General features: G+C 39.5%; 1 protein-coding gene across 7 annotated transcripts in view; it reads left to right on the top strand.

Moving 5' to 3' along the window:
* Positions 1-19,640, top strand: part of fhit (fragile histidine triad diadenosine triphosphatase) — a 194,734-nt gene that overhangs the window by 157,642 nt on the left and 17,452 nt on the right. For 5 of the 7 annotated variants that reach the window (XM_048255823.1, XM_048255825.1, XM_048255826.1 and 2 more), the window contains one exon: positions 5,531-5,599. In XM_048255823.1, coding sequence (XP_048111780.1) covers positions 5,531-5,599 — 69 coding nt within the window. Of the gene's footprint in view, positions 1-5,153; positions 5,217-5,357; positions 5,410-5,530; positions 5,600-7,892; positions 8,146-19,640 lie in introns of those variants that run through there. The other 2 variants (XM_048255821.1, XM_048255822.1) reach the window with 2 other exon arrangements.

Here is a 19,640-nt window from a genome sequence, read left to right on the forward strand (position 1 = left end):
TTTTTCCCCTTTTCCTTATCTGGTGCCAAGTGTGTCCTTCAGGAAATGACTAATAAGCTCCAACATCAATAAGCGTCCATTTAAAAGATCAGTTTTAGAATGCTAACGTAAATTTCAGAGACCAATGATTTTTTTTTTCATTTTTTTCTTTTCTTAATTTCATTCTTCCCTGCTGGAGGTTTGTATATTCCACTGATTTGATAGGTTAGTGAAGTTTGTAATATTTACCTCTTTTTTCCTACCCCTGTGTTGCAAGCTGTTGACCGTTCCAATCCACATGAGATTTCAAGAGTAGCACTAATTATTCACAAGCAAATGCCAAATTGGTGAATGCTCTCAGTGCATTGTCTCAGGTGTGGTGCCTTCAGGAGGCTGGCATTTGTGTCATTGTTTAAAATTTACTTTATGGCATTATTCAGACACTTTTTGCTATACGACAAGGTACTTACAAAGCATCTGTTAAATGAAAACAAAATCTATAGAAACATAAAATCTCCTCATGGGGATTTGTGTGGATTAGGAGTGTCTTCAAAATTTGTATTACTAGAAAGTATATTTGCCATTAGAGGGCTTGTTTCATCAGATACAGTTCCAATTAAAGGAACTCTGCATTTAAAGTGTTAGCATTTCTTACTAACATTTCTCAGACTTAGCCAGAGGTAGGAACCTGCTGCTTACTGGAAAAAGTTACTGACAGGGAGAGAAAACAGAAACAGATTTGTATATACCCCTCCCTCCATATAGTAGGAGGCCTGTCTTGTTCTCATTGTTGTTTGTTAATGCCTCTTCTCCCTAGAATCCTTCATGGCCATTAGCCTTGCACAGCATGCTCAGAGCATCTATCCTCCCAAGCCGTGGCAAAACACAAACCGATCAACATTCATTTGATTAATGGAAAATGTCAGGAATGCCAAAGATGTATTTTCTCTCTCAGTGTATCACTACATCCCATCTAGAGCCCACTGGTTTCTTCTGAATCGGGCTCCAACGAGATGGGGGCGTTAATCTGTCCATTAGAGGTTTTGTAGATCTTGGCTTTGTGCTTTGAAATGCGCACATAAAGGGCTGTGGTCTGCCTTTCGGCCTGATGTCATTTTGCCGTAGCAGTTTCTAAATCAACTAACAAACATCATGAATAATGAATGAATGGAAAGTGAAGCAGTCAAGGCGTTTTAGTGCCAAATGTGAAATTTTTACCCCATCCTGAAAGTTTCCACCAGCACACAGCAACAATAGAGAAGTTATGATGAAAATGGCTGTTTCATCTGCTTTTGAACAGGACATTAAGAAGAACATTTCAAAGAAATGCATTTAAAACGAAAGGAGATTTCTGTAGATTCACTTGATTAATTCCAGATTCATTTTATTTTGTTAATTTTTTGTTTCTGGTGTTTTTTTTTCTCTCCATTTAATCATTATGATACCTTGCCTCCATGAATTATGCGCTGCTGAGGGATTGTCCTCACACTTCCTTAACTTATTGGAATAATCTTCATTTTTATAAACTAATTTTGAACACGGACTTACTCTGAATTAGAAATCCTTTCAGTCCCTTTATGAAAACATATTATCTTGCGTATAGTGCACCTGCTACTGCGGGGCAGTCTCCCCATTTATCAAATGGATTATTGCAATCAGGTGCTCTATGCTGGTAATAAAAACTCCTGCCCTTGATTGAATAAAGGTGCCGGACTGTATAGAGGCAAATGCAGTTTTACCAACTCTCTGCCTCAGAGCAACCCGAGAGACTGGAGACAAATTTTAGCATCAATATCGTGGAATTGAGTTTCTCAATTTTCTATCTTTCTGCAAATATGAGAGTGACTAAAAAAAAACAAATCATTTGTCTTCCTTTGCAAAGCAATGTGGCCCTGCTGATGCAGAGTACGTCAGATAATCTCGACTGTGCACACTCTAGTCAGGTAAACGGGAATTGAGGGAATCAATGCTGAGGCCGCCGCCACATCGCTTTTCTGGACCGCTATTGTTCAGAACAGGAGGTGGCATTTTTATTATGAGGCTTTACAGTATCAGGCTACACAACCGTATTTATTAATATAAAAACATGCACTAAAAAGCTGATGTTTGCAGTTTATATTCATCAAAATATATAGGATGGAAGATTCCTTATCCTGATTTTAGTCATAAGTGTAAAATACCCATGAAAATTCTGTATGTGCATTGGTCTGTCAGGAAACAGTGTTCTGTATCTGAATGGTATGACCTGGCGTCCATGGTTTAGTTTCCTTCAGAATAGACCTTGCAATGTGAGTGGAAAACAGCAGTCACAATATGCACATATGCTTCCTTAGTAAAACTGCCAGATCAGCAAAAAAAATGATCCCACACAATCCTGTCTTTGAAGGGATATACTGTATAAACATGCCTTTCTTTTTACATGGCAGTTAATCAGTATGATGGAGAGTGAGTTTCATCTAGAGAAAAAAATTTGGGGTGATTCACCCCACCTCTAGACCTGAAGATTGGCACTTTGACAAGAAAGTACGATAGCCACTGCAGCCACTACTTTGATCTTGGTGTGCCTTTCTTGGGGTTCAGGAGCAAAATAGGACTTCTGCAATGGGCTGTGTAGCCTCTGTCCCATTGATCCCTGTGTATCAAAGTCAGCACAGAGATATCAGGGGGAGTTCTCCCAGCCAAAGGTTCAAACCACAATAACGGACATTGGTGAGCGGAACTCTTAATGAGTACACTAATTGGCCGTGATGGCTATCTTTGTCAATAGGGTGGATTTAGAGGGGAGGTTAAAAGCTACAGTATTTCCCCCCCGTCTGAAATCTCAAAAGCATATCTGAATGTGGACAAGTGTCCCTGCAAGCTTTTCCGTAAGCCGGGTTCATTGAACAACTTGGGCGGCCTTACAAAGACATCCCCCTCTGAAGTTTCCCAGCGAGCCTTATAGCCTTTAACAAGGCAGAGGGAAAAGCTCAGAGACATTGATTGGGCCTCCAGAATGTCGGTCCAGTGTGAAAGTGCAGGTGGTGACCTGGGCTCGGTGTGTGAAGGAGACACAAGGTTGAGTTTGGCCAGTGGAGGTTTGGAAGCTTTTGCATATCCTGACTTTAATGCACTGAACTGCACATATGGAACTTTACATACCATTTTTATAGTTAAAACATATAAAACTGCATAACTGTATTGTTGTAATCACCATATGAGATTGACATTTAGCAGAAATTTACATAATCTTAAACAGAATGTAAAACATAGAGATTAAATTACATTATATTGGAAGTGAAGAAATTAAGGGTATTTTGAACCATGTTTCACTATGGATTTATACTTTATGAACGTATCTGTTGGGATGATCTCCCCTGCTATACTGTAACTAGTGCGCTAGCAGTAGTAGCTCCAGCTCTAAGCTGTTGTTTCTGTTTGCCCCCCCCCGTCTTAATATGATCACAGCTGCTCATGACTAAATACATTTGTCTGCCTGTCTGACTGGATTTAACCTAAACAATATAAATAGCACTGCAGCCATTTACCTCATTTGTCTTTAGTCACAATCTAATTAATAGACATCTGTTTTAATTAGGGCCAGAGGAAAGGACTTTACAAAGCTCTTGTGTCAATGGCAGACAGGTTTCTATCTGAAGTGTCTGGGTAGACTGCCCCCTGGAACATCGACGCTTTTGCCTTTCGAGTCTACACTTGCGCAAACGAAAGTGGATGACCAATAACTCTGAGTCACAATCAGGGCCGTGGGCTTTTAAGACACACACACACACACACACACACACACACACACACAAAGAATGGCTGCCAATGAACCATGGCCTAGCCAGCTGCTCCAATTAGAGACTCATTGAACCACTGGTTATGTATGCAAGGTCAAGGACGGCCAGGGACGTGGCCCAAACAAATGTGTCTTATGCAGCCTGATCTCCATCAACTGGAACTGTTTATGGACCTCAAGAAAAAGTTGCCACTGCAAGTGTTCTGTTCCTCTGAATGATTGAATTCACAACCATGTTAAGGATGAATGTGTGACAGAGGTTTTGTCATTTGACCCTGGTGGGACAGTGCTATACTGTGAGACTGTGAGAGTGAAGGTCTCCAAAATGCATTTAAGTGAATCACTTTCCTTTTGAATTCTGTCAGTTCATATACTGTAAATGTTCCTTTTATTTGAAAAAAAAGTATTGAATGCACAATGAATTCTCCAGACTTCAAACTATAAGTCAGGGACAACTAAGTTGCCTGCAGAAAATAAAGGCACAACATCAAATTATTTTTCTAGCACCATTAATATTGTATGTGAACGAACCATTCCTTGTTGCATATTATGATCTAGACATTGAAATGTCCTTTGAGATTGGTTTAAAATACTAAGCAACATCTGAAATGTCTTCTTGATAAACTGTACTCTGGTGGTATTTTTTTCCTCATCAAAGTGTCCTCAAGGTATAAAAACTTAATAATGCAACCATTATGCAAATGGACTCATTAAATAGGAAATGCATTGCAGCAAAGCAGATGCCTCCAAACATGTTATCTTGTTTGTAACAGTTAGCAACGCTCATTCGCATTGGCTCCTGTGTTTATCTCCGCAGACTAATACAACTCAGATGAAATCATGGGGTTGTTTTATATTGCTGTGGATGAGTAGCATAGCTCATCTATGTCTTGATGACGTGTCTAGACTAGAGGTTAATATGTATTTATTCTTTTTCTCACCATTTATTCATGCATCTGATTGGGACAATGTCACAGTGACATTTAAACGCATTAAGCTACTGTAGCTTTCTGGAAACCAGGTGCCAGGTATTGTCTTATCAAAAGACACGGCTGTCTCATTTTGTAAGGTTCTGACTATTCCAGTATCCTTGTTGCCAACTGTAAGTTTGAACACTTAACAATGTAGAACGCTACTATGTCCATTTGTAGTGCCAAAAATCAGTTTTGGAGTTCTCTTAGAGGTGATGTGCATTTAGAAAGTCTTCTGTTACCATGTGAGCATTCATGTGTGTTAGTTCTACGAGTGTAATCTCAACAACAACAACAACAACAACAACAAAAATGGATCTCAGTTGAGTTACAGATTGATTTGAGTATATAAATCCAGCTCTTTGATCACTCCACAATATATTTAGTGAGATTGGTAACTGTTTTTATGCTGCCTTCTGTTATAGCATTACTCAAATCCATACTTCCCCCAAGGCGTGCTCTTGATTCTGAATCTAACCATGCAAAAGGTATGTGGCTGCAGGGAATAGGAAAGCACATGTGACAAAGTCAATTTAAGTTTTAAAAGGGCTGTATGAAACTTACGGGCCTCTGAGGTTTACAGGTGCATGCTTGGTGGAATTTACTGCTCTCTCTTGTGACTTGAACAGAGCAATGTTCCAGCAACCAGAACAATGAAGCAACCAGTCCCAGTGCTCACTGGTGGGCCATACACATTAAGAATGCAACATATCCTGTGTGTGCTATTTAACAGCTTGTCTTTCAAATGTCTGATAATGTCTTAAAATACCCTTTGCCATTTCCCCCACCATTACCATTACAGCATGTCCATGTCCATGTGCTGCCAAGGAAGACTGGAGACTTTGAAAGGAATGATAGCGTCTACGATGAGGTAGGATCATTATTCTTGTTCTATTCAAATGTAACCAGCGCTGTGTTAGACTGAGTCACGTGGCCCTGCATCTGCCTGGGCTTGAACCTGCAACGTGCATCGGATTGGGAGCATTGCCATGGGTAGCGTTTGTAACTAGCATGTCAACACGCTAACATTTTTGGAAATGAGCTTATTCAACGTCTCCCCCAGTGATAGATAAGATGATACATACCCTTCTCGTCAATGTGTATGCAATAGCTCAGTCTGCCGCACCCACCCTTAGCCTAGCTTAGCATAGCTCATTGAGGTGGGCAGAACCAACTCCCAAAAGTGACAAAATTGACTTGCCTGCATTTGTGATAGGGTCATCAATTAACCTCATCATCATTAAGCCCTTAGCTCTTTCACTGGACAATTTTGTGCAATAGTGACTGTTTATATAGTACTAATCTGAGAATGGATTGCAGGCCATGATTACAAGACATACTTTGTTTAAAATGAATATGTGAAATACATTTGAAGAATGCTCCTAATTAAAATTCTTGGTGTCCTCAAAGTGCAGGATTCAAAGTTCACAATCAAGATCTACATTCACACTCATATTCATTATGCAATATACATCAACGTGTTTCTAAAAACCTTTCTCTTCTCTTCTGAGCTGATTTTATCTTTGTGGTTGTTGTGGGCTGTATGTCCCTGTAATAGCTCTCGGCTGTAGTGGTCTCAGCAGCTGGGGTACTAGCAGGTCCCATGGGTTTCCAATCTCAATCTCTGTGCAACGGCATCAGAAACAAGACTCTATTGTAAGATCTTTCAATAGAAACTAAATGAATGACAGACACATTATCTGACTGCAACTAAATACAGCACTCCGTTTAAAAAGATATATGTGTGTCTGTGATGGTTTGTAATCAACGGCTATATTTACATGGACAGCAGTATTAGCCTACAATATTAACCATAGTAATACAAATCCTATGCCTACTCTAAATAAGACACCGTCATGAAATAGTTTGGTTGATTAGAACTTATTTGATGTGAGTCATAAATTGGACCTTATTAAAAATACAAATGGCAGTGAAAATGGGATATTTTTTAAACAAAATCGTACACTATCCTACTGTACATGTAAGCAGTGTTGACTGTGCGTGATGTAGGCTACACTGACATTTTCCTGGCACACTATTGATGATAATGCCAAACAGTCTTGCATATCAGACCCCAAATATAGCTATCCAGTCTATTTGCCAGGAAAGGCAAAGTGGACAAACTTACCAATATACAAAAAAATGTGGTGAAAATAGTGGCTGTACACAGTTACAAGACTTTCATACTATCTTCACAACAATGGATTTGAAGTAATATAAAGAAGTAGCTCAAAGTGCTGACTTGCTAGCTAGCTAGCTAGCTCAAATCCATTCAGCTGTTCCTGTCTACTCCCCTTTTTCTTCCGGAACTTTTCTTTCCTGTGTTTTCTTTCCTGCTCTTAAAGGTTGTATCAGCGATTTCAGGCCCAAAAAAGCCCAAACATAAATTATCACATTCATCTAATATTTCGCAACGATCTACTAGCTGTCTGCCCCATAAGCAGGCTGTCAAAAAAATGCGTCTCTGTAGGCAGCCTAGGCTCCAAGATCTGTACACAAAAACAATTGCTACCAACATGGGTTGGCAACCCACTCAAAGGCAAAATAAAGTGTTTCAACCAATAACTGACTAGATGCGCATTTAGTTCAGTTTTAATTGCACGGGGGGGGGAGTAGCGATCGCTGATACAACCTTTAACAGTTCTGTTTTTGTTGTGACACTCAGAAAAAGGGTCATTTGTTTGCTTTATCGTTAACATAAACAAAGGCATCCACTTGATCTTAACGGGCCGATTTTATTGTTTTATATTTAAATAAATCAAATAAATGTAAAAAAAAATTGAATATCTATTGATGACATGTTTGAATTTACAACCAGACACACCGTACCATGAGAAAATATCAATGACAAAGGTTTGATATGAATATTCTAAAAACCACATCTGATAAAAGCACGCCTGCTTATAATTTCCCAAAGTGCTTGCGGGGAGAAGCAGACCACAGCCACAATACAGCTCTAACACTGAAATATAAATAGGTTTGTTTTTAATTTGCATGCCATCATAAGGGTTATTGTGAGCACACCCCAGCCATTTTCTATTTTTTTTTTTATGTTATGCGCAGCAAATGAGAACATTTTTCTTTGAGGTATTTTTGCTCCATTGAGAGTAATCACCTGTTTATTCTTTATAGCCCAAACTAAGCACCTTTTCTCTCCCATAAAGGCTCTTTAAGAGGCAATGGAACAGTTGAGTTCTGCGGCTCCCACTGAGAATTGCCCTGCATCCTCATCTCCCCTGTTTGTCTGCTTACGGATTTATTCACTTGGAGTATATATGTCAGTTTATCATAGCAATGTGTTGAAATCATATTGTGTCGATACCAAGTATTTTTATGATGCATCTATTGAAGAGCAGAGTGCATTCTTTATACCATTGCTTTCATTATCTTCCAGCTGAGCTATCATCATTCATCAAGTGTTCTACGTTAAGTAGAAAAATATGCATTGCTTTGTATTATGTGTTTCTAATATGGGTGTTGATTGATTAGTGAGTCAATAAAAAAGTAATTTTACCTCTATGTGGACTGAAGGGTTTTACCACCACGGTGTGTCGTGCAGATGATGGGTTGGGTGTTTATCCTGGGGAGAGTTAGGAATGGGACTCTGGCGTGGGATTTTATTTGTCATTTTATTTAGACGAACTGACGTGCCAGGGTAGACTCGCACTGCATGGTCATAAAGAGCCTGTCCCCTTTTCTGACAGCCGCTCTCAGAAAGATACAGTCTTCAGTGAGCTTTTGTGCGTTGCTCTTCTCTGATGTACCAGATGGCATATCCAATTTTCTTTGCAGTGTCACCTTGCCAAAAAATGTCACTGCGTATCATACTTGTTTTGTCTTTAGTTTCTTTTGTTTCTTGCTGTGAATATATCAGCTTGTCAGAAGACCTAATGGGTAAAGTCTAAGTCTCAGCTCGACAAGCATTCAGTGCTGCTGTATCTTCCTCATGACATAGACCGTAACTCACCTACAACCAGCTGGTAGGAAATGGAATGTCTCCAGCCATATAGATAGACTACAACTACAGTTTTAAATTGCAAGTTGAGCCCAGGATTAGTACAATACAGTAGTCACACTACCCTATCCAGAAAAATGCCATGTCATAACATGGCATGATCAAACACTCCTGTCATTAAAGGGGTTATATGTAGTATTTTTTCAATTCAAAACATTCTGCACAAATAGCTTTGGGCCCTGTTTAGACCATACACTTTATTCCTCAATGGAAAACAATACAAAATATTGCCAATATTGCAAATGTAATGATGAATTCAAGACACAAATTCTACAGAATTCTACACTCTACATTCTTCTCTGAAGAATTTGCATTTGTGGTAAGATAGTACCTAGTTTGGGCACAACTGCTCCACAGGATTGTGTGGATGTTGAATATTAACCCCTGAGGCAATTTGTATTATGAGTTTGTGTTCAGTATTAGTGGCAGCCTGTGTGGAAGGCACCAAGTTATTCTTTTTTTTCTGAGAGACGTAGGAAGAAGTCAACACAATTGATTAAAAATGAATATAATTTTTCCTCACTTATATTTTATATATTTTATAAGACCTCTGAAAGCACAATATTCACATTGGGGTTTTGTCATGTAATTCTGGGTTGCATAGGTGGGAATGGAAGAGACGGCGGAGCAGACGAAGATGGATCAGTTTAGTGTTTGATCAATTCAGCGGATAACCTCTGTGAGAGCACCACAAAAAATAGCATGCTGATCCGGGCTGCTGTTTACCCAAATTGTTTCCTTTGGTTTCCAACTAGCTTTCTTCAAGGCTCCACTCAGTACACCTAGTGAAGGTCAGCAGTTTTCAAAATAAGTGTTTTGACCTTTTAATCAGGCAAGAGAAAAATGAGACACTCAGTTGGCTCTCTAGCACAGTTTTCCCCTGTTGTGATAGTAGATGGGAAATTATTCAAGGGCCACATTTACAAAAATCTATCGTAATTTTCGTTGGGATATATTTTGCTTTAAAAAGAACAGTAGGTAATTTTCTTGATCTTTTCATTTACTCTTATTCATTCACAGCAAATGTCATTTGCAAATGGTGAATATAGACCCCGCTCTCTAACCACCTCTTTGGGGAATGGTAGGTCGGTCCTGAACAATGTCACATTGGCAGCATAACTGTGATAATGGGGTGTGAAAAGAGCGGCTCCATCCATAAGTTATTATTGATGTGACTGAACTACTTCATCTCAATTATTTTCCCACAACCTCAAAGGTTACACAGTAATTCTCATCTCTTTCCGATCTTCTTAATTCATCTTATTAGCGAAGCCTAATAGTCCATACTAGATAGCATAAAACCCCATAAGGAAGTTGACAACTAGAAGATAAAAAGTGTGCTAGATCAGGTGTGGCAGTCAACCATTAAGACTTAAGTTCTGGTATAGTAACAGATTATTAGACTACTAGGTGTGAGGCTAAAATAGGCTAACATTTCAGCATGCCAGTCACAACTGGTATCCAATGTGGATCCATGGCATCATGATTGTGTAGTATTCTTTTCATAGTGTACTACACTGTATCTCTCTTTCTCTCCTGAAGTGTGTAAACACAACTGTTCTGGCTGGAACGTAACCTGGCAGTGCTACTACTGAAGTAGAAATATATTTGCTGAGTAGCTCCTGTCCTTAGTGGGGATGATGTGTCCAAAGAGCTGTGTTGCCAATTTTCCATCTAGAATTGACAAGAGAAAATACTGTTCTTTTTTTTTGTTGGGCAAAGTCGACAAGGCGAAACATACTGTAGACTAATGTCCTAGCACACAATGACAAACACTGGAATCACATTTGACTACTGTCACCAAGGAGGCTATGTATTCCGTGTGGTTTGTCTATTTATTTGTCTGTGTGCACTGTGCAGGATTATGCAAGATAAAACAACTGGCCTTGCCACTGGCCAGGGACAAACGTATTGAATCCCATGGCTGAACAGATTTAGTTGACCTTTCACTAATGTTGTTGTTGAAAGATACAGCACTTGGCCTTGGCATCGGAATGAATTTCTCATTTTAAATGTAAAAAAATTGTTAAAGATGCACTCCAGCCAATGAGTTATCCCTTTAAACTCATCTTGGTTTGTCAAAGATAAATAAAAAGGCTAATTTGAATTTAAGCGTTATCAAACAGTTACAGTATGCACATTTAAGATGGCTAACTCTGACACTTTAGCTTGCTGGTCTTGTTAAGCTTGTTAAGCTAATTTGTTTAAAGATTAGGCTCACAGAAACTATTTTCCAGTGATTTTTTAAAACTCGTCAACCCCGTCCCAGAAATCAGTCAGGATTGGGTTCCCTCTTTTGTCACGTCACTACAACGGACCATTCTGTTTTGTTATTTTGAAGAATCAGCTGGTCATTCGAAACTAGAGATACTTGACCATGGCATTTACTGTTTATTTTGCTAATGGACAAAGTGAAGTAAGAATTGATGTATTGTGCATGAAAGCCTGTTTTATATAACATACCGGTAATATTTGTAATTAGTAACTCCCTGAAAATTTAAAAAATAGATATTCAATATATGTTGTTTTGTTGTTATTATTTTATATGGTTTTAGTGCAAATATAAAGACACATGTCAGCTGGAACACAACACAAATCTTGCATCAACAAGCACGACATGCTGTTAATGGGCCCATTTAGTGCCACAAGCCTTGTTCTCCAGAATAAGTTATCTTCAGGACAACTTGATTAGAGCAAGCCTCAGATCATTGCATGCCTACTCCTTTCCACATATACATTGCCTCTGAGACAAAACTCAATTACTTTGCTGTCATACTTGTTACAGGGAACAATGGCGGAAAAGTGTCATAACCTGTACTAATGTTATTTTCCACAATTATTTAGGAGTTATCTTAGCTCACTCTCCAATGCTGCACTAAAAGAGAACATATTGTAAGAGTGGAATTTGGTCAAAGCAATTGAAAATTCATCACTCCACTTTAATGGAATTTGGCGGAACACATGCCCTTGATTGAATTTTGCCGTATATGTAGTGTCTTTTCCCAGTAGTATTCAGTCAAGGATTCCAGAATGCCACCAGGTGCCTGATACCTAAATGTCATTTCCTACATCCTCTGTGCATGTTACATTGTATTGAACGGTTGTTGTTATATCCATTACCTTTAGTTTGTGCATTTCTAGTCAGTGATACAAAGAAGTTGACATTTAACATGTGTTGGCAATTCTGAAAGGAGATTTAACTTGAGGTCAAATCAAGCACTTGAGGGTACAGGTCTAATGGCAGATTCTTTTGAAACACAACAAACATGTCACCTGGGCCTACAATACTCGAACCATATCCATTTTTCAGTTTGCTTAAATAAGAATGTTTATTTTCTTGGTCAGTGTATGTTAAGACAGGTGACAAGTCTCTGCTGCCAAGTAAATATAAAAATAAATGACTTGTAGAATAAATGAGTGTAGAACAGTGCTATATGGGATAGCCGTCACGCACAGGTGAGCTAATTGATGTGGCTCAAAGCTAACACTCTTCCAACAACATAGATGTTGCAAGAACTTAGGTGTTCACCTTTACCATCTATATAGTTTAACATGAGTTACTCTGTACTTTTTTTATCAGATTTGATCTGTTTTTATAATAATTTGAAGTTTATCAGACATAAGCCAAAATATGTCTCCCTCTCCCACTTTCTCTGTCTTGTACCAAAACCTCCCTTTTTCTCTTACTCTCTCTCTCTCTCAATTCAATTAAATTCAATTGAGCTTTATTGGCATGACAAAAAAATACAATATTGCCAATGCATACATGTACATAGTAGTGTGTAAAGAAAGAAAACAAAACATCATGCATCATACATTACTGCAACGGCAGTGTGTGTGTGTATGTGATGGTGTGCATGGGAATGCATGTAAGTGCGTGTGTGTGTGGCTATGTGGTTGTATTCAGCCAAAAGGTGAAGCTCTGTTTGTGTGGCACCTTGGTTGCAGTTGATGCACAGCCTGTCTTCTCTGGGCAGCCAGGTTTGCCTGTGTCTGCCCTTCTCGATAGCCAGACTGTGATTGCTTGTACCAGGTCAAGGTTTTTCTCTGTCTGGTATCAGTGACTGTGGATAGGTATCTCTCTCTCTCTCTCTCTCTGTATTTGTGTTTGTCTTTCTCTCTTACTGCCTGATATTGTTTGATAGCCTCATTCATTAGATCTTTATTGAAGGCTCTCAGCAGTGTGAAGCAACTGAGCCACAACTATCATATTCAAGGGGGCTTGCTCATTTTTGATTTGGCTGTTATTTATCATTCGGCCTGCCTCTTTTGTGGCAGTGTTATTAGTGAACACGGGGCAGAGAGAGCAGCGTAATGAGAAATGTCAATGTATCCTCATGTTCCTGCCTGCACTGGCAGTCCACTATCCATCTTTCTGGCACTTACCTAGTTAACATTTTCATCAAAATGGGCTAGGATCCCTCCCTGCTCCCACACAGGTTTCCAGCCAAATGGCTTAGATAAAGATGAAAGATCCCAGAGAGATGGTGTTTGTGGAGTCCATGGTCTTTGTTGCATTATGCTGTGTACCATACAGCTTCCTGTAACCTGGCATTTATTTTCCGCATGGCGACTGAGATAAGATGGTGTTGTAATCGTGAATCACTTCACTTGTGTGCAGTTTAATTGAAAATGCAAGGTGTGCTCTGTGTGAAATATAATGTGGAAAGCTGTTGAGAACATGCAGTAGGAGTTAAGAAATGACTAGAGGTGCTGCCTATGGAGTCCTCTGTTTATATAACCAGTTCTTCATACGGCATTACTGTCATCCAGGCAAGGCACAGAGGATGATCTTCTGACAAGCCATGCCATGCTGTCTGATACAGTAGTGCAGACAGGGCCAAGCAGCCTGACACACACACACACACACACACACAGACACTAACTCACTCACTCACTCAAACACACACTCTCTCTCTCTCTCTCTGTAAACCTTTATATCTTTGCAATCGGATCAGATCTGTACTTGTTGGTTATTGTTAATCATGATTCGACCATCCAGTGCTGGAAAAGCCTCGACTTCATCACTGCCAATGATCCTAGTTGAAAGTTTAAATTTGTGACTTCAGTCCAAAATAGTCATAGTTTTAAGGTAATGGGGTATAAGTTGATGACTAAGTTGATTACTTAAAAAACTGAGTACAAGCTTCAACAGGGATAGGCACATTTAGACCTGCAAACAGCAGAACAATTAGGCTACCCTAGAAAATATGTTGAAAGACAGTGGGGTTAAGGACATCATCTTGATGTTCATAATCTTTAGAGCATTAGAAATGTAAGCTTTCTATAATTGTTATAAATGGAAGGCCTGGTGACTACCACACTTAAGTAATATGCTATCCTATGTAATATTCACTTGTGAGATATATATTCTCATATACCACTGCTTGGTTGAATTTCCTATTGTGATGTGCTCATAGTAAAGTCAATTAACTTTCTGATATTTGTACACCTATTAAGTGGTTCCATTTGTCTTTTTTGGATTTTGCATTACGATGGTATATCAATTTGCCAAACTCACTGTGAACTTTTAAATGAGCTGTCACATTTCAACAGAGTTACAAATGAGCAATAATGCACTTTGAGGTGCATTAACGTCTGAGACCCGAAGGCTGTGTCCATTATCCCTTTGATATTTGAGAACATACAGCTAAAATGGAACAACGTCTGCTGTTGTTCTGTTGTTCTAAATTCTGATATCCATTTCCTGGTCTGCCATCACTATATTGCTCTGTAATGAAACTGAGGCGAGATCAATGGTGCCAATGGTAAATTGTGCTATTTGTTCCTTTGTTCATGTTTGCTCTCGTGCCTCAGAGAGAAAGAAAATATATTGTTCTTTAACCTCATTTTGAGTGAATGTCCATCACAGATGCACATACCACAATTTTGTGTCAAAGCCAAAGACGTCTGTATTGATTTCTGCATAGAGGTTCCTTCCAAGTCCATCCATTCTGCTTCAGGGCCATCAATATACTTCTCTATCCTAGTCTTCTATGGGAGGCTTTCAAACCACCTCACCATGCTTTCTCGGCTCAACTGTGGCAGACAAGGCATCCAAATATAGAGGCAGCCCCCTCCCACCGTGACATACTTGGCTTTGTCAAGTTTATGAATGTGTTTGCTATAATCTGCTATTGACAATTTTCACTGATGAAGAAGCTGTTATTATTCAAACCACTGTGAAACAAAATGGGCTAATTTAAACATATGGAAACTTTCTCTCTCTCTCTCTATTTTATTTCACCAACTCACTCACTCACATTTCCAAATGCAAATTGATTCTCAGCACATGGAAGGCCTGTGCTAAATTTGCTAAATAAAATAGGCACCATCTGATTGTGGCATGTTTTGGCTTTGGCAACACCCAAGCACTTAAAGCTACAATGTAATTTCCACGGCGAACCAAGTGTAAGGTAAGTACTGAGATGTAAGAGAAGTGTTGATTTGCATCTTATTTCAGATGCTAATGCCCACAAGTGGCTACGCTTTCAGGTTGGCGAGTGGCCCTTTATATACTTTGCTGGCCGTAGAGGGTGGAGGATACTTAAATGCCTGGGTTTAGCACAGCATATAAAGTGAGGCGTGTCATTTTTTGTGCATCATTACCTTTACGTAAAAAAGCTTGACGCATCTGAGGCAGAGATTGTTAAAGAGGATGTACTCCTTTTTTTATATAATCTCGGCCCCGTCGTTAATTGAAGTTTGGAAGGTTGAGAAAGTTAGATGTGTGTGAGGAGGGAATTTAGGAGTGAGGATGTTACAAAAAAAAATCCAAGATGGCAGTCATCCACTTCCTCTGTGATGCCAGTTATCTCAGAGCTGTGGTGAAATGCTCCCAATTCCAAATCTTAGCATCAGATGGATTGCCATGATTGGAACCAGGCCTGGTGGCTTCAATTTCTTCTTGTGAGTTGTCATGCTAATTTGTGATATGCCATGCTAGGCTACATAGCTCACTTGTGGAGATGTTGTATAGATGAAAAGAGACCATACCAAAAGAGAAAATACCATTCCCAGTCATTTCAATGGCAGATGCTATGCTAACTTCTTCAGCCCAAAAAGTACAAATTGACTGTAAAAATGCTGTCCATTGAATGCTCACTTCCATTCCTATGAACAAACTACTATTGGCAATACAAGTAATGTGTGGTCTATCCAGATTGGTGGATGTTCATGGTGCTGCCTGCGATGACCGTTGAGAAGTAAAGTGTGGTCTATCCAGATTGGTGGATGTTCATGGTGCTGCCTGCGATGACAGTTGAGAAGCCATTTGGGTTTCGTGCATGGGTTGTTTGCTGCGGTATATTCCTAGCATATATGTATAACTTGGTAGCTTGGTCCTCTTTCTTTGTACTTTCATTTCACATTTCTTGTAATGGGCAGTTGATACACAGTAAAGTGTACTGATTTAACAGTATGTTTTTCTTGTAATGAGCAGTTGATACACAGTAAAGTGTACCGAAGTGTATGTTTATCTTAGTGACCTTGTGTTTACCTGTGACTATGGAAGTGTAAAGTAGCCTAACTGTGCATGTAATAGGGTTGTGCTGGACATATTGATATTGTGAAATAGATGCTGCAGTGTTGATAGGGTCATCAACAAGGCCATTTTAGGATTTAAAGTTAAAAGTTAATAACTGTCAGATTTAAAATAGAGTTATTGAATTTTGTTTTTACTCATCGTACCGTGCCCTAGCATGCAGTCCAGGGGTTATTAGGAAAACACACCTCTTGTTTGCTTTCACATCTATTTGTGATGTTTACTCTGGCTAGGGCAGATAAATGCCATTGGAAGTTGTGAGTGTCTACCAATTATCATGAGTACACATTTTGTTTCTGGTAAACTAAGCAAAATAGACCATAATATTTGTCTTTTTTTAGGCTTGTGTAGACTTTTCATAAAGCGATAGAAATGTTATCTTCCACGATGATAGTCTGTTTACATGCCCCTCCCATTTACCATCTTTTAAGGCTGTCAAACACCAAAGTGAGACACAATAGCTGCTTTCAGACACATCCTCTGCAATACATGTGGAGTTTTGTCAAACAGAGGTCTGACCCTTCGGGTGATTCAGACATGATGCTAACCTGCGGAGCTAATGCTGACATATGTGTGAACAACACACATGCACATGAACAGAATCTCCGTGTGGTTGAACAGGTTGAACGTGGTTGAACACGCACATGAACAGAATCTCCGTGTGGTTGACCAGGTTGAACGTGGTTGAACACGCACATGAACAGAATCTCCACATGTTCTTTGCTTCGTTCAGACACAAGCTCATTTACATAATGTCCATCGGAAATATACTGAAAGCAGGTCTGAAAGCAGCTAATTTGATCTCTCAGTTCTCCTGATATGTTGAGGTGCTTGCCTTCTCAGTGCAATAAAACATATTTCCATATCAATGCTCTTGTGGTGGTAATCCAGTTCTTTAGTGTCATCAGCACTATACACTTACCCAATAGGCAGACACATACAATCTCATCTCCAAACCGGCAAAACCTGTGTTTGTGGAAATTGTGGGGCTTTGTAAACAGGGCCTTGTATTCATTTGTGTCGGCTCCAATGCGCTGTGTATCCTACCCATGTTTGGTTTTTACTCCTAAATAACATATACAAGCTCCAGTCATGAAATCCCATGGAAAAATAAACCAGAGAAGACAGCCGCCCAAAATAACAGTCATACATAAGCATCCACGCTCACCCGCTTACAGTGAGACAAGGTAAACCTGGATGCCACAAAGGCTTGAGAGCATTTTGATAGACATCATTCAGTCTTTCACAAGGGAAGAGGAAATATGTCTAGTTTTTAGACCTTGTGCAGGGATTAGGGGCGCAGGCTTATCGAAAGTGGCAGGCGGCAACAAAGAGTAGAGGAGTGGATGATGCCGGCTAACCTTTTGAGGAAATCACTTCTCATTTACCTCAAGCAGCACAGCTGCTCGGGGAGTGGCAGGTGACACATCCAGAGATCACTGCTCCATGCATGGTCTGCTGGCGGAGAGCAATTTCATTTTGGAAAAAAAAAAGTCTTTGGACTAAGAGCCCAAATCAACCCCTTCCCACCAGAATTACCCTCTGTTGATTTGGGCCTTTTTCATGACTTTGAATTACAAATAGAGCGCTCGGTGTTTTTCATACTGAACCCAGCCTGTCAGCAGAGGCAGAACGTTGATGGTTATTGGACTCATATTAAATAAACTGAATTTGGACAATTTCTTTACCCCCATAGCAAATTATGGTTAGAGGCAATAACTATTCGAATCTAAAGGCCAGTTAAGTCGTGTCCTAGACTAGAAGCTTTTCAACTCCACTGAAGTCTTTAGTCTAGGATATAGGGATGAATTAATGTCTGGGAAACCGGCCCTAATTGTTTGGATTTTTGTCCATATTTCTGTAGTGTAAATAATGAAATTTTACTTTTGGGAACAAAATATCTATTTTGGTATCAGGAAAAGGGTGCCTGTGTAGAATGGGGACTGACATTGAGACATCTGTAAATATCTTTAGTGTCCTCAGAATTCCTCCGTATGCTCTTGTGGCTTAATTACTGGGACACTATGCAAATGTGCATACCCCACTGACTGGGTAGCATGGTGAAAGCAAGCACGAGTCTATATATACACAGAGAATTGTGTTCTTTTTGAAAGTCACAATAATTCTGCTGCTCTTGTAAGTGACTTGTGCTGTAAGTTTAGGTTTCAAAATGACATGCTCATGCACTTCAAGCACCCTGTAAAGGCATGAACTTGCATGAATAAGGTCCCAAATATACTGCATTAAAAACACTTTGTTTTTTATTTGCAATTGGCTGATGGCTAATGCTCAAATGCTACAGTATGCTTCTTTATTAGCCATTATTGCACAGAGCTTCACCGTTTCAAATGGCTAATGTTGTTGGTTATGTTGCAGTTAGAAATATTTTGTACTGTGCCATGGACACAATACAAAATATAGGGAGTGCTGAATTATGAGGATTTCTGCAGTGGGCCATTATGGTTCCATTAGATGAAAAACATCTAGAACAATTAGAAGTTAGTCATTTTCAGGAACTTTTCTGAGTTGTTTAAATTACTTACTGTATGTGCCATCCATGATTTAGATGCTATTCATGTCGCATTGCAATTTATTATTTTTCATTTGTAATGATATGTTTCAGTGAATGTTTGTTTCATGTGAATGTTTCACAGTCACCTGTCATAGCACAAGCAGATATGGGTGGAAAAACAATTAAATCAAATCAAATTAAATCCAGCTTTGTTATAGTCTGCAGTGTTGCAATAAACAGTAAACAGTAGCGTACTGTACATATATTTTTATTATATGAAGAAAAACAAGACCTGTCAGTGTGGCAAACAATTCTCCAGCAAACAACAATGTTTAAAATTCAGTATACACTATGTGCATCAAACAGATTATGGAAAGTCATATTTGTATAATATGCAGGTTCCTTTCTCCTTTGCAGAATATGATTTGTTTTGGGAGTGTAAAAGCAAGGGAAAGTCCACACTGTAGTGGATTTCAAAAGGTGCGGTGGATTAATGTATTTAAATGAGGCCGAAAGAGCCTCTGCCACACGCCGACCAGCTCAGCCAATCTGAAGCCGGCGAGAATTACCTCCCAAATGAAACACCTCGTGGGAGCACGGCAGAAAAGTATTCTAATCGTGTGACTTTTGACATTCCTTCTGCCGAGCTCAGCACTTCTGCTGTCGCCTAATTTAGAGATTAAGGGCAGTGTTCACGGTCGTTTACATACCTGCAGGTCACTGCCGTCTCCACTCAGCAGGGGAAGGCGGATGTGATCGGACTTAAAAAGAGACGGGGAGCGAGATGGGAGGACAGGCGTGCCGAGCGCTGCACTTCCCCACTGACACTTGCCTACATCATT

Source organism: Alosa alosa, chromosome 10, assembly GCF_017589495.1.
Source record: "Alosa alosa isolate M-15738 ecotype Scorff River chromosome 10, AALO_Geno_1.1, whole genome shotgun sequence".
Taxonomy (NCBI): domain Eukaryota; kingdom Metazoa; phylum Chordata; class Actinopteri; order Clupeiformes; family Clupeidae; genus Alosa; species Alosa alosa.